Source organism: Lactuca virosa, chromosome 4 (genome assembly GCF_052849685.1).
Source record: "Lactuca virosa cultivar CGN04683 chromosome 4, Lactuca_virosa_CGN04683_v6, whole genome shotgun sequence".
NCBI lineage: Eukaryota > Viridiplantae > Streptophyta > Magnoliopsida > Asterales > Asteraceae > Lactuca > Lactuca virosa.
Window position 1 is genome coordinate 251,444,345 of NC_136429.1, and position 26,872 is coordinate 251,471,216.

The 26,872-nt window shown below is 39.2% G+C and overlaps 1 protein-coding gene and 1 long non-coding RNA gene across 3 annotated transcripts; both read left to right on the plus strand.

Moving 5' to 3' along the window:
- The first annotated feature begins 9,190 nt into the window (after positions 1-9,190).
- On the plus strand, positions 9,191-10,684 carry LOC145168800 (uncharacterized). 2 transcript variants are annotated; one of them, XR_013742112.1, is made up of 5 exons: positions 9,191-9,230; positions 9,411-9,497; positions 9,610-9,677; positions 10,335-10,462; positions 10,544-10,684. It is a non-coding gene; the product is annotated as an uncharacterized LOC145168800 (long non-coding RNA). The 2 variants fall into 2 exon arrangements; XR_013742113.1 differs by lacking the exon at positions 9,411-9,497 and having other exon boundaries at positions 9,194-9,230.
- Positions 10,685-24,663: 13,979 nt separating this feature from the next.
- LOC145108183 (HVA22-like protein a) lies at positions 24,664-26,253 on the plus strand. Its single transcript, XM_079045198.1, has 5 exons — positions 24,664-24,859; positions 25,309-25,335; positions 25,430-25,552; positions 25,671-25,914; positions 25,995-26,253. Exons 1-5 carry the CDS (start codon positions 24,798-24,800, stop codon positions 26,058-26,060), a joined length of 522 nt encoding a protein of 173 aa, XP_078901324.1. The 5' UTR covers positions 24,664-24,797; the 3' UTR covers positions 26,061-26,253.
- The last annotated feature ends 619 nt before the right edge of the window (positions 26,254-26,872 follow it).

A 26,872-nucleotide genomic window follows, 5' to 3' on the forward strand; every position in this document is an offset into this window, starting at 1 on the left:
ATATGAGTATCGTACTGGTTAGCCGGTAGTGATAGGAATGGTGATGATGGTTTGAGTTATTGTGGTGTTCCTTGGGTTGGTCCATCTGTGAAAGGGCCATAACGTGTCTAAAGTAAGGAAAATATGGGTCACTGAAGACCAGGTAGGATGTGAGGCTGACGTGGGTCATGTAGCGTTCATTATGTTGGCAGGGCGTGGAAGCAAGTCCAGCCAGTCGGATTCTTTTCGAGAGACGCGTGGGACTGCTGGGTGTATGTGTCTTTTGGTTCAGTAATTGGTGAGGTGTCCTATGATCGGGTAGTGGACAGACAAGTTGGGACCAAGGAGGTTTCGACATGGCTTGAGAAACGTCATATGGCAGCAAGAAGAGTTGAAATAGGTTATGACTTGGGATTCATGTGTAGTAGTAGTTTTTGTATCGTTATGTTGCTCGTTGATGCGAGGAGCATCGATTAGACCTTCGAATGGCAGAGGAAAGTGGATATCCGCAGGGTCGGAGTGTTGGGCATCTGAGGTAACGACAGTAGTGTCGATCGGCCATCGGGAGCATTCCAGTCATGAGCTGAGGGCCGGGGAGGGCATACCAGACTCATGCTGTGGGCTCAGAGGCAATCCAGACCTATGCTGAGGACCACGTGAGGGTATTCCAGTCATAGGCTATGGGCATAGAGATTGTGTTGGTTATTTTTGCAGTAGGAGCGCGTTCGGATTGGATGTATTGTTGAAGATTCGGGGGAGTTGCACTCGGTTGTGACGAAACTGAGGAGGGTGGATGAGACGCAAGGATAGATCCTTGGGTCTCAAGTTATGAGTAGACTCGGGGTATGTTCATAGAGGTATTCCAATCTAGGGTATTCCATCCTAGGGATGATCGGGCCATGTGATTGACTGGACTTGATATGTTTGGTATTCCGGCCCGAGGCTGATTGGGCCAGGCATGAGTGTTCGTGTTTCAGTGGATTGATTTTGTATGATGATGAGGGACAATTGTCCTGTCAGCACAAAGGGTTCGCCTCAGGAAGAGGGAAAGTTGGGTTTCCGATACGTTGGATCATCAGGATTTTGTCAGTTGGCAAAGTGGATTGTAGGTTAGACCTTTCTAAAAGGTTCGGTTGGGTTTTGCATCATCTTTCACGTTTCGCAGTTGCGAAAGTGTGTCATGGATCAGGAGGCGGTACTATCGTTGGATGACATTCAGGTTGGTGAGCGCCTGGATTATGTGGAGAAGCCTGAGGCCATTCTGGAGAGAGGGGTGAAGGTTCTGCGGGACAAGGAGGTACCTTTGGTAAGGGTACAGTGGGAGCACTAAAGAGGGTCCGAGTGGACGTGGGAGCCGGAGGCAGAGATGCGGGAGCACTATCCGAGGATGGTCACCGCAGCAGACTTCGAGGACGAAGTCTAGTTCAAATGGGGGAGAATTGTAATGCCCCGATTCTTGAATACCAATATATGGTTATGAATTCTCATGAATTCAAGGTCTACTCAACGAGTTGGTTGCCTGACTCGTCGAGTAGCAGCGGGTTTGGACCACGTGTTAAGTGACCAACTCGCCGAGTCGGAAGAGTGACTCGACGAGTTGGAGCTGGAAGGTAAAACCCTAATTTCCGGGGTTTGGCACCCTATTTAAAGAATCATAAGCCACCTTCAGCCTCTTTACAGTCCCTTGAGAGCTTAGCAAACCCTAATACGTGTGTGTGTGTGCCCCATTGTGTGTTTTAAGCTTTGGAAGAGGATTCTTGGTGAGAAGAGCTTGGGGGAAACATGTGGATTGAAGCAAGGAATTCATGGGGATCAAGATCTACTTCAGTTGGCATCTTTTGGGAAGGTATTAAGCTGTTATCCCAACTCCATTTCATTATAGATCTCTTTAGATGAAATTAGGGCTTCTTGGTTTGGTTATGAAGCTATTTTTGGGTATGAGCTCAGATCTGAAGTTGTAACTTTAGATCTGAACTCTCTTTGATTTGTAAGTCCATAAAGCTATCAGCTTTGGCAAGTATGAACCCCTCCTTGAGTGTAAAACCCCATTTCAAGCTTGGATTTGGCATTATGAGTCATTAGAGCCTTGCATGCACGTAAAGTTTGCAACTTTACGTGATAAGCATGCCTTGGGAAGTTGGATCTGCAGTATGGAGTCTTAGCATGGCTTAAAAAGCATCTGTATGGATGAAGAACTGAAGGGACTCGGCGAGTCGCATGGTAGACTCGGCGAGTCATATGAAGATGGTCATGAACTCGACGGGTTGGATGAACAACTCGGCGAGTCCGATGAAGATTGCCTTGGACTCGGCGAGTGGCATGGTGACTCGGCGAGTTGGCAAGTTATGCAAGGAACTCGGCGAGTAGCTGAGGATACTCGGCGAGTTGAGGTCAACATGGACTGTTGACCTCGGAGAGTAGACCGGGTGGACTGAAGGCCCGGTGCGGGCGGTCCAGTCATTCTGTAGACTCGGGGAGTAGACCGGGTGGACTGAAGGCCCGGTGCGGGCGGACCAGTCACACTGTATACTTGAGATGCATTGCTGTTCTGTATTTGTTGATATGATATGATTATGGTTATATGAGGTTGGTATTTTGGGGGTAACTCACTAAGCTTTTGGGCTTACAGTTTCAGTTTATTATTTCTGGTTCAGCGGATGGCCGCGGGTAGGCGAAGGCGTGACCGTACACTTCCTCGATTTACGATTATGATTTCTGGGAACTCTGATGTATAAACTATTTTGAAAACAAATTGTAATAGTTGAATGGTTTCAAATGAATCCAAAATTTTTAAATTGGCTCGAAATTTTGGGATGTTACACATTCACGAAGCCGATCTATAAGGGGGTATAAGGTTATGGCCTATAAAATGGCCGTTTAATGGGTGTCCACTCTCACCCACCGCCTCCTTGATTGGTGGAGGGTCGTTAGCCGAACGGTTAGGATAGGGAAAACCCTCTCCTCATTAAAAGTATAATGAATAAAGTAACTAAATGTTTTTACTAAATTCCCAAATCCTAGTTACTTTAGGAAAAAGTGAAAACGATGCAATTCCATGGAATTACACTTTGTACCCTTGTCGAGACAATTAGTGGAGCGTGTGTGGTTAACCGGCATAGTAAGTTGGGTTTGGCATTGGTAGCGAAGGGTGACTCGATGTTTGGCATAGATCGATGGAGCATGTGTGGTTAACCGGCACGTCGATTAGGTGACTGTAACATTGAGGGCACCACGTACATTCGCATGGTTGTTCACACCTTATTTGTGATCCTCGGCATCCCAGTCACAAATGAAGGGCATAATCGAGATTAAACATGACATTGAAAAGTTCAATTAATCTCAAAAGATCTAGGAGTTTCAATTCATTTAAAACTTAACCTTCTTTTCGTTTTTCATGGTGGAAATTGGTAAATCGTCATTTACCTACCTTCAAATGTTCTGCGAGTTGGATTACGGCATCCCCCTTCCAATTTGTAGGATATTGTGTTGGGTCCTAGCCTTAATATCTCATTTGGGTGTTTTATTAAGGACTCAATCAACTAAACTTGAATTTTCTCCCGTTTCATAGATGTCAAAGTCTAACAACTATGGTCTTCCTAAATCCGTTGGAAAAAGTTTTCCACGTGAAGATGATGCTCCACAATTGTATTGTGGAAATGGAAATCATGCTTCATTTCCTCCACCTCCTCCAATAATTCTCCCTGACCCACGTGTTCGAAGACTTGAAAAGTTCAAGGTCACTCAAGCCCTATTGGCAAAAGACATGAAAATGGAAAGTCTATATGTGCTCATGTCTTGGACAAAAGGTTACATATTGATAGATTGGCATTGTTAGGTGTCGATGTTAAGTTGGCTATTGACTTGGTTCTTCAGTCACTTCCCGAATCATATGGTAAGTTCGTTAGAGAGTACTATATGATGGACCACGACAGGACCCTTATTGATTTGACTTATTTGCTTATTGCTGCTGAATCAGAAATGATTTGGCGCACTGGTCAGAAAATTTGTTTGGTAAATCAATATCCCAACCCTCTATGGGCAATGGTAACATTGGAAGTCCAGAAAAGTTTTCTCTATGCAAGAGAAAGGCTGGGTCTGAGATAGTCCTGTGTACCATTCCATAAGAATCCATGTGTTTGTACTGCCAAAAGAAGGGGCATTGGTTACGAAGTTGCCCTGACTACCTGAGAGTTCTAAGAGATGGGAGAGTCAAGATGTATGACTCTACTTCAGGTAAAATCCACTATCTAACTCTATTAAGTTCCTATTTGGAGATTCTTAATACATGATGTGATAAGATTACATTTCGATGTTTTGAAGGATCGAAGAAAGGAAAGGAAGCTTAAAGGAAGGAGCAAGCTGAGTCTGATCGCGAAGAAATGGATTTCGATCGCATGATTCAAGGATCAGATATTTAAGCTACTACTTTAGAGTTAGGATAGATTGCTAAGTAATATTTACATAGTTTTCATTTGTAATCGCATTGTAAGGACAATATTTTTCCGCAATAAAATAAATTTTTATTTATCTTATTTATGTTTCCTTGCCATGGATTTTATGAAAAATTGGTATTTGAATGGTTCTATTGTTAGCAATATTGTGAATAGATTTGATTCTTAGTTATGTTATTTGTGGTAATGTTAGAAATTTACCAAATGAGGAAAGATTCTCATCGCTCGAGTTTCAATTGGACAGAAACTTGGAATCATGCAACCGGTATTGTGTGACGAATGAGAACCTTCGTATTTGGAAAATTAAGACTAATTCCTTGTTCACATAAGTATGTGAGTCAAGTGAAGGATAATGAGATCTGGTACACAATGTTGTGCACTAGTCAAGTCCACCACAAAGAACGAAAAAATGTTCGTCATGATTTGCTAAAAGATTAGCAAATATGATTATACTTAAAAGATTAAGTATGATTCTGAATCATTGAAAAGTTTCAATGAATGGCAGAACGAATAAGAAGAATCAATTAGACAAGAAAGATAAAAGTTTCTCCAATCTAAAAAGAAGGGAGAGTACTTTTGTATCGTGTTTTATGATCGTCTTAAGAACCATATTACAATTCATCCTCCAAGGACACCTTAGTACACTAGTTTGGCTAAGAAGAGGAATCAGGAATTGTTGCACTGGTTAAGTCAATAAGATGAATCATACTTCGTTCCAAAATCAAGTTTTAGAGTTGTACTCCAAAATTGTGATTTGAGTGACATCATCCTAAGAAAATTAACACACTCATCAATTGTAAAGTAGGAATGTTCTAACACTAGCACATTTTGGTAAGTTGTGATGTCTTGGATAAGATAAAGACCAACTAGTACCAAATTGTGTGTAGGTTTGTCTTGATAAAGACACACTCTAACTCTTGAGTATTTGTTTGTCAAGAAATGTTTCTTGACAAGAGAATCTTATATGTCAAGAGGTCAGTGGAAGTCTAAAGATCTTGAAAAGTTTCAAGAACAAATCAAGAAGTAAAACCTAATAAACACTAGCACACGACTTAAGGATTGTAACCTATCGTGTTGACAAAATTTTTATTTCTGTGTCAATCCAGTTGAGTGATTATGCATATGAGTTCTACGAGTTCTCAATTGAATGCATAAGGGCAAACACCTTGATCAATGAAAGTACATTGACTGGCATAGGTGAGCTGATAAATAACTTGGAAGCAATGGTGGGACCCTTGATGGCAAGAAATTAAGAATGAACAAGTTCTGTCCATAAGAGGTTGAGTTTATCACAAACATTATCTTACGATTATGCTTATGACAAATTTGAATGGATAGGAACACATGCATCATAAAATCTAAGTGTCATAAGGTTTCTCTCCTTCATGAAAATGAGTGTGAGGAAATGCTTTCACTAAGAGAGATTTTAAGGAGATAGTGATTATGTAAATTGCATTCTCAAATTTGATTATGATTACGGCATACCTCTTCATAGTTCGAATTGTGAGATTTGGCAATTAGTCTGAACATTTGGGACTTAGTAATATAAGTTCTGAATTAGTTTAGACACACATGTGAGCTATCTAAGGAAAGGTGTGTGAATCTGAGAAGCTTAGATAAAGGCTTATCGAAGCACATCGTATTGGAAATATGAACTTTGGAAAGTCAATAAATATCGTCTTTTAGAAGTCCAACTGGTTTTTCTGAATACGTGTCAAAGCTAGTGGGAGCATAAATGTTATGCTGGTATGGATATAATCATCATGTTAGTGGGAGCATGATTATTATTGCAAGTTAGCAATATTAATTATAGAAAACAAAAGTTTCACTTTGCAAAGTTGCATAGGTTGAAAAGTTGTTTTTCTATAATTAAGGGAGAGAATATTATACTTTGTTTCAAATCTAAAGGTTTAGATCGATAAATTTTGATCAAATTTAGTCAAAAAGATATATGAATGTTATGTTGAAAGGATTCAACGTAAGAGAATTCTATATATGGAAATAATTGTTGTGTTCTCACACTCGATTATGATTACGACATCCCTCTTCATAGTTCGAATCGTGAGAACATGGCAAATAGAAATAGAAATATTATAGCAAAAGACTGGTAAAGTATCATGTCGTTGTAATATTCGACCGTTATAAAATTTTCCAAATGCCTAGGGCATTAAGAGGGAAAGAGGACTAAAATCGGATTTGACTGAATTAGTTAAACAACTGTCAAGGATAATCTAAGGTTCGCCAAGGATTAGTCACTTGTGGACAGTTAGAAGTATATTCATGAATGGACCATATTGACATTATTATGAATAGATAAGATTCTATTTAAAATGAGTTGTCATATGGAAAATATGGAAATGTTTCAATATTGGGAGTTGGATGTTAAGAGTTTATGTCTAGATTAGAAACTTTTATGCAAGAAGGATGTTCAAAGGAATGTACTTTGAATGTGAGACTTCATGTCTATGGAATTGTCTTGTAACAATCTCCAATAGAGCATTTTGTAATTTCATTGGCCGAGTCTTGGTGACTTTGTGCTGTGACATTACGAAAGGACCGTTGCATAAAGTGTTAGAATCTAACATATTCTATAAGTGGCAAGAATTTGGTATTCTTACACTTGTGGTAAGGATTGGGAATTGTGAAATGAGTGTGATTAAAAATGTTATTCAATTATACTATTTCACAGAGTAAGGACCATAAGTAAACAATGTGTGCATGCTAAGAGCATGAGACAATTGTTGTCATAATTCAAGTAAAAGTTGATTTCCCGAAACATTATACAATGAATAATGTGTAATCAATATGGTGATTGAATAAAAGGAGTTTTATTTATACTCAAAAGGTTGGGACCATATTGGATTCGATTATTATTGTGTTTCACTTTGCATGTTTTGACTTCCTAAATAATTGAGTTATTTGAGAATAATCGAATTATTTGAACGTTCCACAGTCACTCATACTTTGGAAGTAGGTATGAAAGAAGATTGTCATGAATTGGTTTGTAGATTGTCTAAAGTGTATTAGACATAGCAAAAGTTTGCTACAACGTTCATGAGTGCTTATGAATATGATTTGAGCATTGGATTAAACCACGCTCACTTGGATCGCTTCATCGATTTTATCACGAGTGATTGGTGAGACGATAATATCTTATATTCTTGAAACCGAGATGTGTGAGTTGTATCTTGCGAGTCGGTTGCACATTGATAATATGTAAACGCACCAGTAACTTGGTGTTATAAAACATATTGTTGTGTGTGATTCGGTGAGTAAGTACAAGCGAGCATTGAGTCGAAGTTTATCCGTTCCTTTTACCCAATGTGGGATAAAAGCGATATCTGTGGGCCCCTCGATGATTTAGTGATGACAAAGGAAAGTGATCGGCCGGGCCAGGACTAATTTGATTTGTTCAATTAGTCAGTCGTTATAAATCAGAAATCGGGAAACAACACATAGACTGAGAGAATGATTTCAATCCATGTCTCACGTCTATACGATATCTAGAATGGAGGAATATATGATCCCTTATCTAAAGGACGCGTATCTGATAAGATCAGAGTTGACAGCGGCTTTTGAAAGCTACGATTGCTGATTAGGATCTGAATTCATACGCATAATAGTTATTAGACTTATCCAAGTGGGAGACTGTTGGATTAGTGTCTAAGCCCATAACTATTTTGGTATGTACTTGACCCGATTGCGAGCATGGTCCTTTTGGGTTGCCTTCACCAAAGCAACTTGATAGGATGATTTATGGAGAAAGAGATTAATTATGATTTATTAATATATTATATGAATAATATATTAAAAGAGAAATCATATTGTTTAATTAATATTAGTCAAGAATTAATTAAGAAATTAATTTTGTGACTAAAAGACATTAATTAAACTTAGGGGACTGGAATTGTAATTATAAGATAATTACATTTGGGCTATGGATCACCTTGGAACATAGGTTGGACGAATTTTATGGGTAGCCCATAAGGAATTCATCCAAGGGGTGTTCTAAAGGGAGTCCATGAGCTGCTTAGGGCCTAAGCAGTTAAATTAGGGTTTCCTAGTTCAAAACCCTAATAGCCTCACATATATAATGACCCCTAGAGCACCAAAAACGTGGCCAACTGATTCCTTAGGGTTTCTAGACGTTTTGGTGTCTTCTCTCTTCTCCTTCTTCATCGTTATTGCTTATGGTGTTTGTGACTCCATAAGAGGTGTGACATTTGTGACACTAAGCTTTTAGAATCCAATTACAAGAAGGAATTGAGATTGTTATTGCTACATAACAATCAAGGTAAGATCTAAACCCTAATTCATATGTTATTTGATTATCACATGCTAGATCTAGGGTTTATGGCTTTGGATGATTATTGCATGTTCATTAGACAAACTAGATCCAAAGCTTTAGGGTTTGCATGTACACCATAGGAATGTTGTAGTGCTCAAAACCCATCAGTTACGTCATCAAAACTGACACGTCATCACGTCACGTCAGCAGGTAACCGGGTTGACCGGTCAAGTAGTCAGGATTGTAAAAAATTAGAAAACACAATGTCAATTTTGAGAAAAAAAAACACAGTGTCAAATTAGAATTTTGGTGTAAACTTAATGTCTTTTGTGTTAATTATCTTTTGAAATTTCATGCCAAAATTATGCAATTAAAAGATGGCAAATAAAACAGAAATGTGTAAACTTGAAGGGCCTAAAAGGTAAATTAAGGCACGGATTAATGTAATCTGACTAATCGTTCATACAGGTGCCGGCTATTCTCCTCCTTAATCCCCGCAGAAATATTCTCTCGTAAGATTATGTTCTTCATGTTCTTGTTTTTGTAACTTTTGTGGTTTTTTTTTTTTTTTTTTTTTTGAAAATTTTATTTTAGTTAACCATGTTTATTAGTTATTTGATTGTTTATTCAACTGTTTGAGGTGTTTAACTGCTGTCTGTAATCGATTATCCAAAATCCTTCTTTCTATGCAGAGTATGACTTCGATTTTACAGTTTCTACTTGTTAAATAGACGTAAATTTGCACTACGATATAGTGTTCTTGCTTTCTTATATCTGTGGTTAGTTATTCATCGATACCTGTATTTGAAATTTATAAATCGATGTGTTTATAAAAAATACTTCCTCAATTTGGTGCTTAATTTTGCATCCTTTTTATGTTTATTTATTCAGGAATTGTGCTAAACTCGATAAGAGAACACAAACGAAATCAGGATGGGAGCAAAAAAATTGCCACCTAGGTTGATGATTTTTACAACTTATTGTAATTTCATAAGCAGCTTACATTAAAAAAATGACAATATACACAAAAACACCATTATATTTTGGTCTTTTTTGATGTTCAACCACTACATTTTATTTTGATCATTAAATATGCATCTTTTTTTTAAAGATATTTCTATTGCGACTAACCCTCTATTTTCAGTTTATCTGGTGCTAAAACCCACATGGATTCTAATTTGCTTACATTAATCATATGTATTTCATAAAATAATAACTTCTTGAAATAACTTCTCATTTGTCAGTTTTATAAACATATGATGTATGTAAATGAATAGCTATTTCAGAAAAGATGTCATTTTAGGTAATAAATATGATGTCATATAGATAAATAACAATTAATGTCAGCTTTAACATCTACTAAACCGTAAATAAAGGGTCATGTCGCAATGAAAATTCCTTTTAAAAAATGGTTTTCATTAAACAAAATAAAATCTACCGGATAAACCACAAAATGACCAAAATATAGTTGCCTTCATGTATATTACCCTTAAAGTAATTAGTATTATCTTGAAATTATATATATATGTTGTGTATGACACTCATCATCATAAAAGCCTAAAATTTTATAACCAAATGCATTTAAAAAAGACTAATAGTAGATGATGTTAATGCAGCTTGCTCCCTTGCAAGAAGATTACTAAACCGAATAAAGTTCCCAATATAACTATTAGCAGAGCTAAAAGGGAGAAAATGAAGCGTGAGCATTTGAATGAGCTTTTTCTCGGTTTATCTAATGCACTTGGTAATCAATTTTTTACTCATTTTTTGTTTCTTGTTCTCTTTCTGTGTTTTTTTTTAGCCCAATAGTTGAATATTATTGTAGAAATTAGAGAGGAAAACAATGAGAAGGCCTTTATCCTGGATGAAACCAGCCGGATTTTCAAGTGCATGATTGATCAAATTACACGCCTCAAAGAAGAGAATGCAACTTTATTGTCAGAATCACAATATGTAAGGCTTTTAAATAGGGTTATTTCGATAAAAAATTCTATATTCTGATTTTTTTTCTTTTTATATCTAAAACTTTTTTATTTTCCCAAAAAGACCTAACTTTGTTTTTGTTGATAAAAATAAAATCGGTTTAACAACTAACCACCGGATGTATATATTAATCAATCAGAATAAAAACCACTACATAAACTATGTTTCTATTTAAAGTATATTACCAAAATAGTGCTTATGGTTTGGAGTAGTTTGAAAGTTTGGTTTGGTTTATAAACTATGTTTTTGTAGCGTTTTTGGTCCTTACGTAAAATGTCTATCTTATCCTTTCTAATTTTTGTTTTTAAAAACTTTTTTACTACTTATTTTAAATTTCTAATAATATTAAACGGAGTGGTCCCAACCTAATATCATATATCACCCTTCTAACGTCTCCCTCAACAGAAAACCAATCCTCTACTAACATCTTCTTCACCTAGAGTCATCTCTCTCCACACCTACAACCTCCCTAACATGTTTGATTATACTTATTTACCGGACCAAAAGATGCAATATGGAATGGTTAGAACTTAGTATCCTAAAATTGTTATTCGGATATGAAATTGTACCCTAAACTTTAAAATGGTTAGAAGTTAGATCCTGTAAATCATTTATTTTTGTTCTTTTTGAAGATGGACTGTTTAGATATGCAATGGATTTCAAGTTTCATGTTTAAATACGAACAAGGATTTTCCCCATTGTTGATATGAATTTGGGTGAAATAACCTCGAAGAAAATGGATGGTGAACAGGCTTCAACAAAAAAGATTACCAATAACTTAGCACCCTACAACTATTATTCAAATATGGATCGAATTGTACCCTAAACTCTAAAACGGTTAGAAGTTAGATCATGCAAATCATTTTTTTTTTGTTCTTTTTGAAGATGGATTGTTTAGATATGAAACGGATTTCAGGTTTCATGTTTAAATAAGAACACGAGTTTTCCCCATCGTTGAATCTGGGTGAAAAAGCCTCGAAGAACATAGATGGTGAACAGGGTCAACAAAAAAGATTACCACGACCACATACAAACACACAAAGAACAAATATGATGAACAATGATCAACAAAAAGATTTTATGGCTATTGTCGAGAATGATAGTTTGGAGATATTGAGTTCACGTTTTCCATTGGAAGTGACACTTAAATAATCAAAGAGGGTGATTAGCCAAGTTACGGTCAGATCTCATAGAAATGAATTGAGATGGTTGCTATAGAGATGAATGTGATGGGGATGAGGAGGAGGAACACCGAAATCCATTGATCGAAGATATGAATGGAAATGCTCAAACTTGTGATAGTAATATTTGTGATTATTCCTTTCTTTGATAATCGAAGTTGTTGTTAATTGATATGGAAAGAGATAAATGGGAAGAAAGGGGTGTACATGGCTCGGTTCGTCTTTTTTCATTTCAATGGTTGAATGTTGGGCTTTTATAAATATCAATGTGATGAAGAAGACAATGAAGATGTGTGGGCCATAATCACGTGTAGAAGAGCGAGATTGGGAGAGAGAGAAAGTGAGAGAATGAAGGAGAGATAGGGAGAAAGAAAGGTGATGCAGGTGGGATTATGCATTAATCTTATTATAAAATCAAAATTAATGATTAAAAATAAAATATAAATAATAAATAAAAAATGTAATATAGTCTTTTTTTTTTTTTTTTTTTATGTATGTCAAAGACCAAAGATGCAACAAAAATGTAATTGAGGAATTATCAAAGTTAAAAGAGAAATTTAGGAACCAAATACACTAAATACCTCAAACCATAGAAGACCATTCATGTAATATACTCTTCTTTTTTATAAGAACCATCGTAGTAGAAAATAATTTCAACTTAGTATCCTCAAGGATTTTTATTTATGATTACGTGTAGCTACGTGTTTCGAGAGTTTTTAGTTTTTAACAAAAACTGAAATTAAGAAATAGCTATGTTCGGAAGTAAATGTTTAAAACTTTTATTTTAAACAAAAAACTTTATAATCTAAAAGCATTTCAATTACATTTGAATTTTAGAAGCCTTTATGTATTTACATCTTTTAAAAGATTTCGACTACTTTTGCACAACACTTCTACACAAATGAATGTTCGAACTTTCAGCTTCTAGATTTCAGCTATCAACTACCAACTTGCACATCTCATACCCATAGTCGGTAATTATTTAAAAGAATCCAACAAGAAAAATATTCTCCCGATAATACTTTGCAACTAATTACCATGAAAAACAAAAAGAATAAATTCTCGTTGGTTAAACTAAAAAAAAATCTTCAGATGTTTAAAAAAAATATAGCGGTTTTATGGACTTTGGCTTAGAAGATTTTTGTGTATTCATTCTTGATTGAAAAACTGTGTTGCGCATCGTTCAATCTTACCCGCCCCACCTTGTTTCTAGCTTTTCTAGTTGTGATATAAAATTTTGTGACATTTGTCGATTGACATCAGTGCAGTATCACATAATACATGATACATGTTCTAATCACACATGACACACATAATACAACGTATTCTATTATGTCTTATCTTGATTTACAACAGTTTGTAATTCTTTGTTGAACAGGTGACAACTGAGAAAAATGAGCTTAAATATGAGACTCGTGCTCTAGAGATCCAGATTGGTGAATTGAAGAGTGTGGTACAAAAGATGTCGGACCTAAATGAATCCCCTATAGAATCCTAAGAACTAGATTTGTGACCATTATAAATCCTGTTTTTGTGATTCCTGTTTGTAGCTTGTTGGAGGGGAAAATGAAATATATGGGTAAGTATGTTTCAAAATCGTTCAAAAAATACCATTCAAGTTTGGTGTGTCCAAAAAACATTATCCAAGTAAAGCATTTGTACAAAAAACACCAACGAAGTACATTCTTTGTTCAAATTTGACCTTTGGTAACAGGCAATTACCGGTAAAAAATAAGTAAAGGAAACAAAACAATAGGAAAATGACTCAAAGAGGTAACTATGTTTCAAAATCGTTCAAAAAACACCATCCAAGTTTGGTATGTTCAAAAAACATCATCCAAGTAAACTTTTTTGTAACATCCCAAAATTTAGAAGTATGATTGAAGGACTTAAGGGGAAATTGAAGAAGGTACTCGACGAATAGGTATGCTTACTCGTCGAGTCGGAGCGGATTCTGGTCCCGAGTTAAGTGACCAACTCGCCGAGCCGGCAGCTGGACTCGACGAGTTGGTGCTGAAAAGAGAAAACCCTAATCTTAAGGGTTGCACCCTATTTAAAGGACCATATGTCCTCCCTTCAGCCTCCTTATTGCCCTTGAGAGTCAGTAAACCCTAAAAATCGTGTGAGCTTCCATTGTTAAAGAGATTTGAGCTTTGGAGGAGGAATATTGAGAAGGGATCTTGAAGATCAAGAGGCTAGCATCAAGGGATTGGTGTAGATCCAGAATCTACTTCAGCTTGGGCACATTTTGGAGGTAACAAGCTGTTACCTTGACTCTATTGCATTTATATCTATTCAAGAATGAGATTTGGGGCCATTTTGGCATGTTAAGGATCTATTTCGGGTTAGGGGTCTAGATCTGTGGGTGCTACTTCAGATCTAGACTTGTCTTGGTCCAGAAACCCACAAAGTATCAGCCCTTGGTTTGTTGGTGAAGCATCCTTGTCTTAAACCTTAGCCCTAGATTGATTTGGGCCTATAGCTCTTTGTTTCCACGTAAAGTTTGCAACTTTACGTGAGAGTCATGCCCTGGAAGAGTGGATCTACAGTTTGGAGCCCCTGCATGACTCGAAAAGCCTCTGTATGAATAAAGGACTGAAGAGACTCGACGAGTCACTTGGGTGGACTCGGCGAGTCATATGAAGATAGGCATGAACTCGACGAGTTGGAGGAACAACTCGGCGAGTCTGTTGAAGATTGTCGTGGACTCGTCGAGTCTGTTCTTGGACTCGGCGAGTCAGGACCCAAAACCCCAACCTCTTCTGGTTAAGACTCAGATCAGTGAGTTGAGTGGTGACTCAGTGAGTAGGACGTGATAGGACTCAGAGATTGTTGAACTCAACGAGTCATGGGGTGACTCGGTGAGTCGAGTCATGATATGGGAGTTCTCTGAGTTTAGGAACTCGGCGAGTCAGCGGGTTGACTCAGCGAGCAGGGTCAATCAGGAAGGTTGACTTTGGCCAAGACTTTGACTTTGACCAGTTTGACCTTCAAGGGTATTATGGTAATTTGGATATTTATGTCAATGGATTATTTATGACTATAGGTGTTGGAGTTTGGGGCAGTGCTTCGGGATTGTGCTTTCATGGTTCGGTTCGGCATTTGCAAGGTGAGTTATCCTCACTATACCCAAGGGTCTAAGGCACCAAGGTCGGCCCTTTGATTTGTTATTTGAGATAGTTACTGTTGTGATATGTTAGTTGGCATCCTGGTAGATAGGATGGTTATATGATGGTATGCTCTGTTAGATCAGTATCCTGGTAGACAGGATGGTTCTATGATAGTATGCTCTGTTAGATCAGTATCCTGGTAGATAGGATGGCTATATGATGGTATGCTCTGTTAGATCAGTATTCTGGTAGATTGGATGTGGCTATGCTTAGTGACCTGTAGTTGGTCTGACTGTCTGCATGTTGGTAGGAGATTACCTGTTATATGTGCACGTGTTGAGCAGTAGTAGAGGGTATTCCATCCCGGTAGGATGATAGGGCCCTAGTATGTTGTCTTGTAGACTGTTATATGATTATTTGATAGGTGCACATTTTTGATAGTAGGTGGGCATTCCAACCTGATGGTTGTGGGCCAGGAGTATTCCATCCCGGTAGGATGATTGGACTCATAGTAGGTGGGCATTCCAACCTGATGGTTGAGGGCCAGGAGTATTCCATCCCGGTAGGATGATTGGACTCATAGTAGGTGGGCATTCCAACCTGATGGTTGAGGGCCTGGGGTATTCCATCCCGAGGGATGATTGGACCCATAGTAGTTATTGTATGTATAGGTGTGTGGGCATTCCAACCTGATGGTTGTGGGCCGAGAGTATTCCATCCCGAGGATGATTGGCCTCATAGTAGGTGGGCATTCCAACCTGATGGTTGAGGGCCTGAGGTATTCCATCCCGATGGATGATTGGACCCATAGTAGTTATTGTATGTATAGGTGTGTGGGCATTCCAACCCGATGGTTGTGGGCCGAGAGTATTCCATCCCGAGGATGATTTGGCTCGTAGTATGTTGGCATTCCAACCCGATGGTTGAGGGCCTGGGGTATTCCAACCTGACGGTTGATTGGACCCATAGTATGCTGTTAATTGTTGTATGTGTATGGTTATGTGTGTACGAGTATTTTGGGGGAACTCACTAAGCTTTCAAGCTTACGGTTTCAGTTTATTGTTTCAGGTACATCAGGTGATCGTGGCAAGACAAAGTCGTGATCGTACCGCTCCTCATATTTCATGATTTTGTGATTTGGTTCTGGGGATACTCTGATGTTTAAACTATTTTTGAAAACAAGTTGTAATAACTTAATGGTTTTTGAATGGGTTAAAATGTTTTAAATTGGCTTGAATTTTATGGGTGTTACAAGTTGGTATCAGAGCCTTGGTTTGAGTGAATTGGAGGAATATTCGTGTGAATCTAGTCTCAAATCAAGGAAAGATTTTTAAATGGTTTTCAAATGGTTTTCAAAACAAGTAAAGGAGGATGCAGAGGGTACGATCAGCCGGAGCCAGTAAGTAGACCCCAAAATACCATACAGTTATTTGATTATGTGATATGTTAGAACAACATGCTAGAGGTTGGCTAGGGATCTTCAGGAATTGCATGATAGAATTGCATGATTACATGATGCCTATTAGCCTAGGGTTTTCCTTATATGAAATTGACATCATTACTGTAGTTACTTGTGTATGCATCACAGTTGTATATAATTAAGATCTTATAGCCTGAGAATGTTTGATCTGGCCTTATGTTCTTTTCTTATTGATTAGGGCTTAGGGTAGGAATGGATATTCGAAAGTCTATAGGGTCCAGCGTTATGTATGGCTAGCATACACTAGTGCTGCAGGGGTTGATGGAAGTTTCATGGATGGGTGGGTTGTGTGCGGCCGGGAGGCCAGTTATGGGATATTTAGCATTCCTCTAAGACTGAGGATTGAATGCTCGCTATGTTATGTATATTGTTAGGGTGTTGTGGTGATACTTGAGACAAAGATGGGTAGGTGTGGAAGGTAGTATGGGCCCGTACTACTGAAAGCACAGGACCCATACGCGTATCAAGGAAGTCACAACCCCTAGGGTTTTGGTTGGGAGATAGTTTCCAGGCTATTAGGAGGAATGTCTAATGCCCTTCTTGATGAATTTCAGTATGGTGGTTACGATGCGTGTCGTGACTGGATCCGGATCGGGATCAGGACAGGGTGAGCAGGAGGCCCCAGTGGCACCTGAGATTATCTGCCAGGAGGGGCCAATGTTGACAGAGGATCGGGTCAGGGAGATCATCCGCGAGGAGGTGGTTGAGATTGTCCGGGTTCAGATCCCGAAGTTGTTTGGGACTATTAAGTCTGCCATGAGGGAGTACTTCGATGATCGTTATGCACCTCTTACTGAGACGGCTGCCGCGGCAGCTACAACGGCTGTAACAGCGGCAGGGGGAGGAGCCGGTCGGGGCTTCCAGTACCGGGACTTCGATAATACGAAGCCCCCTACCTTCGACGGGGTTCAGGATCCGATCGTTGCTATGAGATGGTTGTCAGATGTGGAGGGATGTTTCTTCACGTGTTCGTGCCCTGCTGAGTAGAGGGTGAGGTGTGCACTGAACCTTTTGAGGCTCGGGGCGAAGGATTGGTGGATGTTGACTACGGGATCATACTCTGACGCGCAGCGAGCTGCGGTGACTTGGGATCAGTTTCGGGATATGTTTAGTACTCGTTATGTTCCGCGGGTAGAGCGGGAGAGATTGGCTCAGGAGTTTTTGGAGCTTAGACAGGATTCAGAGTCGGTGACGGAGATCACCAGGATGTTTAGGGAGAGGGCGATGTTCTGCCCTGAGTTTGCTTCGGAGCAGGCTCAGATGACCCGGTATCTGAGCATGCTCAAGAGGGACATCAGACAGTTTGTGTCCACACAGAGATGTGATACTTTGTTGGAGTTACAGGAGGCCGCCAGGTGGCGCGAGTTAGAGATTGAGCTCCAGCTGAGGGAGCAGAGGCAGGCCCCGGTGCAGTCGCAGCCTGCGCCGAAACGGATGAGGGCTTCTGATTATCGTCAGGAAAGTCAGAGGAGTCGCACTTGTGGGAAGTGCGGTAAGGTACATGATGGAGTTTTTCAATTTTCTTTTGGGTGCCACAAGTGTGGAAAGGAGGGCCACATAGCCAGGGATTGCAGGCAGCAGGCTCCAGCTGCCGGAGTCCGACTTTTTTATCATTGTGATCAGGTGGGCCATATGAAGGCCCAGTGTCCTCTCTTAGCTGTCAGGCCAGTGCAGGTCCCAACACCAGCCACTTTGAGACTTACTGACGGGGTCAGGGTCGAGCAGAGCCTCCGAAGGCTCCAGGGCGTGCTTATCAGCTTGTGGCCGAGGAGATCGGGACAGCGCTAGAGGTGACAGCTGGTATGTCTTTTCTTCTATATCTTGTTCATGTTATTATGAGTTGTTTGTTGGCTGCATAATTTATTAGAGCATAGTATATGATAGTGAGAAGTTATTATTGAGAAATTATAGAGGGGTAGTATCTGGTGATGCATTCAAGAGAGAGGAAGGACATGATCCAGAGATTCGGAATCATCAGCGGGAACTCGGAGCCCTTGAAGTTTATTGTCTCGGATTGGGACAATTGAGTCGCATACCAGTTTCGCCGCCGGTAGACAGTAGTTAGTGCTCTAAGTGGGGGAGAATTGGAAATTCTCGGATGGGGCGTGGTTTGGAAGGAAGTCGCCTGATGCAGTTTGGATGTCGATTACGGGAAGTGGTACGATGAGGCGTTCCAGTTATGGTAAGAACCCTGTATGTATGGGGGATCTTTGAGCGAGCAGTGACGATACTGCTATGCTATAACAATCAATGGGGATTGTTCCCAAGTGTCGAAAATGTTGAGGGGCATGCGGAAGACTCTTTATGGATTGTAGGTTATGTAATCAAGTTTTTGAGTATATATACGTGTTATGGGATAGCGACGTGCTCCACAAGTGGATGATGACATTGCGGCATCGACTGATGATGCGAAGTCATGGTCCAGGTTTCCTTGGAAGAGGAGAAGGTGAGTAGCTCCAGATTGGAGATTTGGACAGAGGAGCTAGAGATAGCGGAGTTGATAGACTCGGGAGCAGTCTAGACCGGTGCTGAGTCGTAGGTCGTGGACCTAGAGATCGGGAGAGTAATGTTCCCTGTCATGGTACGTTTGGAGTAGACATGATGTCGAGATTTGGGTGAGTTACACTCGGTTGTGTCGAATCAGAGTAGATTGAGGGAGCTGCAAGGTTGGATCCTTGGACTTCAAGTATGGTTGTAGGCATGGGTTATGTGAGTAGTGGTATTCCAATCTAGGGTATTCCATCATGAGGATGACCAGACCCTATGATTGATTGGACCTGGTGTGTTTGGTATTCCAACCCGAGGGTTGATTGGGCCAAACATGCGTGAGAATGTGAGGGTATACCATCCTTGGGATGATTGGACCCGTTATAGGCGTACCTGGTATTCCAGCCCGAGGCTGATTGGGCTAGGTACAAATGGTTATGTGATATAGATGGTTGATTCATGGGAGTTGCTAGAAGCTGAAGGATGTAGTATCCTGTCATTGTAAAAAGGGAATAGATTCGGGATGGGAACATGATTCGTTCCCTATTGCAGGTTATCCGGGTTATCGCCAATTTTGGGCGGAGAAAAGGTGGACTAGTGTTATAGCAGAGACCAGTGGATTATTGTGGCGTCTAACTTTCGCAAGTCTCGAAGGTGTGTTCATGTCAGGAAGGTGGCAGTATCATCGGGTGATACTGGATTGATGTGTTCTGACATTAAGTAGAAAGGGTCGGTGGTCGGCCGAGAGTGTTGGCAAGGATACCACACGAGAAGAAATTATTTTAAAAGGGGTACAGTGGTAGAGTCTGGAAGGTCCTGAGTTGATTGGGAAATCGAAATCTGCAGTGCAAGAGGTATATTCAGAATCGTATACTGCAGTAGGCTTCGAGGACGAAGCCTAATTTAAGTGGGGGAGAGTTGTAACATCCCAAAATTTAGAAGTATGATTGAAGGACTTAAGTGTAAATTGAAGAAGGTACTCGACGAGTAGGTATGCTTACTCGTCGAGTCGGAGCGGATTCTGGTCGCGAGTTAAGTGACCAACTCGCCGAGCCGGCAGCTGGACTCGACGAGTTGGTGCTGAAAAGAGAAAACCCTAATCTTAAGGGTTGCACCCTATTTAAAGGACCATATGTCCTCCCTTCAGCCTCCTTATTGCCCTTGAGAGTCAGTAAACCCTAAAAAATTGTGTGAGCTTCCATTGTTAAAGAGATTTGAGCTTTGGAGGAGGACTATTGAGAAGGGAGCTTGAAGATCAAGAGGCTAGCATCAAGGGATTGGTGTAGATCCAGAATCTACTTCAGCTTGGGCACATTTTGGAGGTAACAAGCTGTTACCTTGACTTTATTGCATTTATATCTATTCAAGAATGAGATTTGGGGCCATTTTGGCATGTTAAGGATCTATTTCGTGTTTGGGGTCTAGATCTGAGGGTGCTACTTCAGATCTAGACTTGTCTTGGTACAGAAACCTACAAAGTATAGCTCTTTGTTTCCACGTAAAGTTTGCAACTTTACGTGAGAGTCATGCCCTCGAAGAGTGGATCTACAGTTTGGAGCCCCTGCATGACTCGAAAAGCCTCTGTATGAATAAAGGACTGAAGAGACTCGACGAGTCACTTGGGTGGACTCGGCGAGTCATATGAAGATAGGCATGAACTCGACGAGTTGGAGGAACAACTCGGCGAGTCTGTTCAAGATTGTTGTGGACTCGGCGAGTCTGTTCTTGGACTCGGCGAGTCAGGACGCAAAACCCCAACCTCTTCTGGTTAAGACTCAGATCAGTGAGTTGAATGGTGACTCAGTGAGTAGGACATGATAGGACTCAGAGATTGTTGAACTCGACGTGTCATGGGGTGACTCGGCGAGTCGAGTCGTGATATGGGAGTTCTCTGAGTTTAGGAACTCGGCGAGTCAGCGGGTTGACTCGGCGAGCAGGGTCAATCAGGACGGTTGACTTTAGCCAGGACTTTGACTTTGACCAGTTTGACCTTCAAGGGTATTATGGTAATTTGGATATTTATGTCAATGGATCATTTATGACTATAGGTGTTGGAGTTTGGGGCAGTGCTTCGGGATTGTGCTTTCGTGGTTCGGTTCGGCAGTTGCAAGGTGAGTTATCCTCACTATACCCAAGGGTCTAAGGCACCAAGGTCGGCCCTTTGATTTGTTATTTGAGATAGTTACTGCTGTGATATGTTAGTTGGCATCCTGGTAGATAGGATGGTTATATGATGGTATGCTCTGTTAGATTAGTATCCTGGTAGACAAGATGGTTATATGATGGTATGCTCTGTTAGATCAGTATCCTGGTAGATACGATGGCTATATGATGGTATGCTCTATTAGATCGATATTCTGGTAGATTGGATGTGGCTATGCTTAGTGACCTGTAGTTGGTCTGGCTGTCTGCATGTTGGTAGGAGATTACCTGTTATATGTGCACGTGTTGAGCAGTAGTAGAGGGTATTCCATCCCGGTAGGATGATAGGGCCCTAGTATGTTGTCTTGTAGACTGTTATATGATTATTTGATAGGTGCACATGTTTGATAGTAGGTGGGCATTCCAACCTTGTGGGCCAGGAGTATTCCATCCCGGTAGGATGATTGGACTCATAGTAGGTGGGCATTCCAACCTGATGGTTGAGGGCCTGGGGTATTCCATCCCGAGGGATGATTGGACCCATAGTAGTTATTGTATGTATAGGTGTGTGGGCATTCCAACCCGATGGTTGTGGGCTGAGAGTATTCCATCCCGAGGATGATTGGACTCATAGTAGGTGGGCATTCCAACCTGATGGTTGAGAGCCTGGGGTATTCCATCTCGAGGGATGATTGGACCCATAGTAGTTATTGTATGTATAGGTGTGTGGGCATTCCAACCCGATGGTTGTGGGCTGAGAGTATTCCATCCCGAGGATGATTGGGCTCGTAGTATGTTGGCATTCCAACCCGATGGTTGAGGGCCTGGGGTATTCCAACCTGACGGTTGATTGGACCCATAGTATGTTGTTCATTGCTGTATGTGTATGGTTATGTGTGTACATGTATTTTGGGGGAACTCACTAAGCTTTCGAGCTTACGATTTCAGTTTATTGTTTCAGGTACATCAGGTGATCGTGGCAAGGCAAAGGCGTGATCGTACCGCTCCTCATATTTCATGATTTTGTGATTTGGTTCTGGGGATACTCTGATGTTTAAACTATTTTGAAAACAAGTTGTAATAACTTAATGGTTTTTGAATGGGTTAAAATGTTTTAAATTGGCTTGAATTTTATGGGTGTTACATTTTTGTACAAAAAACACCAAAAAACTATATGTTTTGTTCAAATATTACCCACCGGGAACTGGTTTTACAGGTTAAATGATAACTTGGCTTAACTATTATGACATGACATAATAATGATTGACAAAACAATAAATGATATATTCCTCCTTTAAAAACCGATTTAGGGTTTGTTCATGAACGAATGACTTATTTTTCTCCTATGATTGCTCGTCTTCTTCTAAAGTGATGATCTCGAACTCAAGTCCAAAACCCTAATTCTTAACTTAAGGCAAAAAGGGCTACTTTACCCCTGCCTCAATAGACCTCCCTCCCCCTAAGGCCCAAATCCATAAAATGCCCAAAAAGGCATCCAAGCCCAACTACAAGGCATCTAAGGCCTAATATGGCCCAAGAACCCCCAACATGGCCTTAAGCCCAAAAAATGACCTGCTACAATCAGGTGGGCCCGAGGACTAACTTAAACAAGTCTGTGCATAGTCTCATCATATGTTGAAGCCTCTGCGATCCGGATGTCGAGCCAGTACGCCCGACGTACTCCTAGCGTACGCTCAACGTACTCGGCTAGGGTCAAGAACCGCCAATCTTTCGAAGGCTATAACTTCTTCATTCTAAGTGTGATTTCGTCATTCTTTATATCTACGGGAGCTAATTTAGGCATCAGACAGCCATACCGAGGGTTATGGCCTTCAGATTGCAATTCTTAGTGTTACCTTAATGCTAAATTCGATTTCGTCATTCCAAGGTCCAACCGAGGGTAGGGACCGAGTGTTCGGTTTGTGTTTGAGCCCAAGGGCATATCAGTAAGTATCAGTTCGAGCCTTTATGAAGTTTGGGTTTATGTTAGAAAAGTTTTATGGCAAGGGAGAGTTGATAGTATTGTAGAGCTTCTCGTTTCCTTCACGTGGATATAAAGAACGGAATTGGACTTAGAATGAAGAAGTTATGGCCTTTGGAAGATTGGCGGTTCTTGAGCCTAGCCGAGTACGATGGGTGTACGTAGGAGTACGCCGGGCGTACTTGCATAAAATCCAGATCGCAGAGGCTTCAGCATATGCTGGGCGTATGAATGGACTTGTTTAAGTTAGGCATCGGGCCCACCTGATTGTAGCAGGTCATTTTTTTTTTGGCTTAAGGCCATGTTGGGGGTTCTTGGGCCATATTAGGCCTTAGATGCCTTGTAGTTGGGCTTGGATGCCTTTTTGGGCTTTTTATGGATTTAGGCCTTAGGGGGAGGGAGGCCCATTGAGGCAGGGGTAAAGGAGCCCTTTTTGCCTTAAGTTAAGAGTTAGGGTTTTGGACTTGAGTTCGAGATCATCACTTTAGAAGAAGAAGAGCAATCATAGGAGAAGAAGAAGTCATTCGTTCATGAAGAAACCCTAAATCGGTTTTTAAAGGAGGAGTATATCATTTATTGTTTTGTCAATCATTATTATGTTATGTCATAATAGTTAAGCCAAGTTATCATTTAACCTGTAAGAACCAGTTACCGGTGGGTAATATTTGAACAAAACATATAGTTTGTTGGTGTTTTTTGTACAAAAAGTTTACTTGGATGGTGTTTTTTGAACATACCAAACTTGGATGATGTTTTTTGAACGATTTTAAAACATAGTTACCTCTTTGAGTCATTTCAAATTGTTTTTTTTTCTTTTACTTAGTTTTTACCGGTAATTACCGGTTACCAAATGTTAAATTTGAACAAAGAATGTATTTCGTTGGTGTTTTTTGTACAAATACTTTACTTGGATGATATTTTTTGAACACACCAAACTTAAATGATATTTTTTGAACGATTTTTTTGAAACATAATTTTACCCATTTAAGTCATTCTCCCTTTGTTGGAGTAATAACACGTCAAATGTGAACAAACCAATATTGTATGTGAACGTTTAAGAGAGGGTCCCACTCAGAAATCTTCTAAATGCTCTTTTGCTAATTCCAGTTGGCAGTTGCTACTTTATAAAATGATACTAATCTTGTTTAATAATGTTTATCTCACCTCCTCACAGGAAAAAAGTCATTTATGTTTTTCTAAGTCTATAAAGATCAACTTTTGACTCCCAAATAATTAAAACACATAAATGATGGTATATCTTTTTTTTTAACAATAATATCTAATCTACTTTTAATTACTCATAATTCCATATATGTTGCAATGTGGCTTAACCTTCAATTTCAATTTTAATAAGATAATAATAATAACATTATAACAACCGATAAAGTTGAACTAGAACCCTATCTTTTCAATGAATTTAGATTTCTTCAATAAATACATATATTTTTTCGCGATTTTCGTGGTAAAAGTAATAAAAATACATCGATAATGGTCGACATTCTAAAGATTATTTAGTTGTACAGTACAAGTCACCAATGCATGTTACCTACCATTAGCCTTTTCTTCTTTTGTAGCTTTTTCTAGCTGCTTCAACAACACTTGTCTTTCTACCCCTCTCTCTCTCTCTCTGACAACTGAACTCTACAAACCCCAATCTTCGCATCCATCTCTTTTCGGATTTCATTAAAGAAATTGATTGGCGGTTTTGATCGAAGATGGGATCTGGAGCTGGCAATTTACTCAAGCTCATCGCTCAAAACTTTGACATTCTTGCCGGGTTTCTCTCTCTCTCTCTCTCTCTCTCTCTCGATTCTTCAAACATAGAACTGGAGATTTGAATTCGGAACTTGTTAATTGATGCGCAGTTGTGTTACTCGCTGCTAGTATTTAGGAGTTTTTCTCATCTTTGAACTTCGGTTTCAATTAGGTCAAGAAGTTCCTTTAGGTTATAGAACAAATTGGCGATTAGGTTACAATTTTTAACGATTCCGTTTGGAAAAAGATTGTGTGATTTCGTTAGTGAGCTGTCCAAATCATTAGTTTCTACAAGTTTATATTATTATAACTATGTTCTTAACTGAAATCCAAATTTATCCGTTTTTCAGGGTTTTCGAAGATTTATCTCTCTACTATTACTTTGTTGTAAAAATATATATAATTTCTTCATCTCTAAATGTTGTATTCTTGTATAGAAGCTGATTTGGTTTTGTATATTTGTTCTTGCAGCCCGGTGGTTAGTCTGGCTTATCCTCTGTAAGTTTAATTCTGGATTTCCTTCCATTAAACTACTTCAACTATTCAAATCGCTTTATATGGTTTACTCCTTTTTGTATTCATAATTTAACAGATATGCTTCAGTGAGGGCAATAGAGACCAAATCTCCAGTCGATGATCAACAATGGCTTACATATTGGGTTTTGTATTCCATGATTACTCTGTTTGAGCTAACTTTCGCTAAACTCATTGAATGGTAAATGCTATTTGCTTCATCTGCTATTCTACAAATACTTGAAAAGATCTAACCTTGAGATTACTTATTAAAGGTATATCTTTCTTTAATGTCTTTTAATGGTGCTAAATATGATCAGGATCCCATTTTGGTCATATGCAAAGCTGATTGTAACATGCTGGTTAGTGATACCATACTTCAGTGGTGCTGCATATGTTTATGAGCAATATGTTCGACCTTTTTACAATGGAAAACAAACCATTAACATTTGGTATGTTCCTAGAAAGAAAGATGTATTCAGTAAACCAGATGACATTTTAGTTGCTGCTGAAAAATACATTCAAGAAAATGGTCCAGATGCATTTCAAGAAATCATCCATCGTGTAAGACCCTTTTCTTTCTCTTTCTCCTTCTCTTTTTTTTTATTATTTCATAAAAGAAATAATTTTTATTTGTTGTGTAGTCTGATAGGGAAGTGAGGTATAGAGGTAGTAGCAACATCTTTGGTGAAGATGATCACAGATTTTGAGGATTTGAGAGGGGAATTTGTCTTTGTGTTGATTGTTATATGATATGATATGGTAATGTTTGGGTGTTAACCATGTTGATGTTGTAGGTTTATTAAATTTGATCCTAGAAATATTGTTCTTTTTTGTTTGTGTATATTGGGTTGACTTTTATGCACATATTTCTTAATAACACATTATCCGTTTTGAATTCTACATTGTGCTTTTTGTTGACAAAATTCGATTGGATAAACTTTTTGGAGCTAATTTTTATGATGATGGTGAAAAGGGTAATTATGTTTTTTGCACAAATGAGAGTATCATATGTCATGTCTTGATTTGGATATTTGGGGCCATATAGAGTGTCAAGAGTAATGGATAGACAATAAGAACGATGAAAATATTTCATTTTTCAAAAAACCTATGATTGGTTATTCTTTTGGTTTGAGATTCAATTCTTGTTGATATAAGCCTCTTAACTTATATTTCTTGTTGGATTTTTTTTAAAAATGAGTTGATTGTGTTGTATAAAGGAGGACTATTGAAATAGGAGAAGTGATTACAATCATGTACTCTGAATATCAAATAGTTGAGTTGACATGGTGGATGATGAGACTTAGGTTTATGTGGTGATTTTTCTTTGATATATAATGGGTTTAATGTGGATAAGATTTATTGGAGTATTATTTTTTACTTATTATAGAAAAAATATTGAAGAAAGGGCTTAATAGATGAAGTTAGGAAATGATGAGTTTCGCAACAAATCGACATCTATAAATTCTGTTTATTTTCTTTTCATCGACCTTCCAATTTATGCCATGTATTTTTAAGAAAT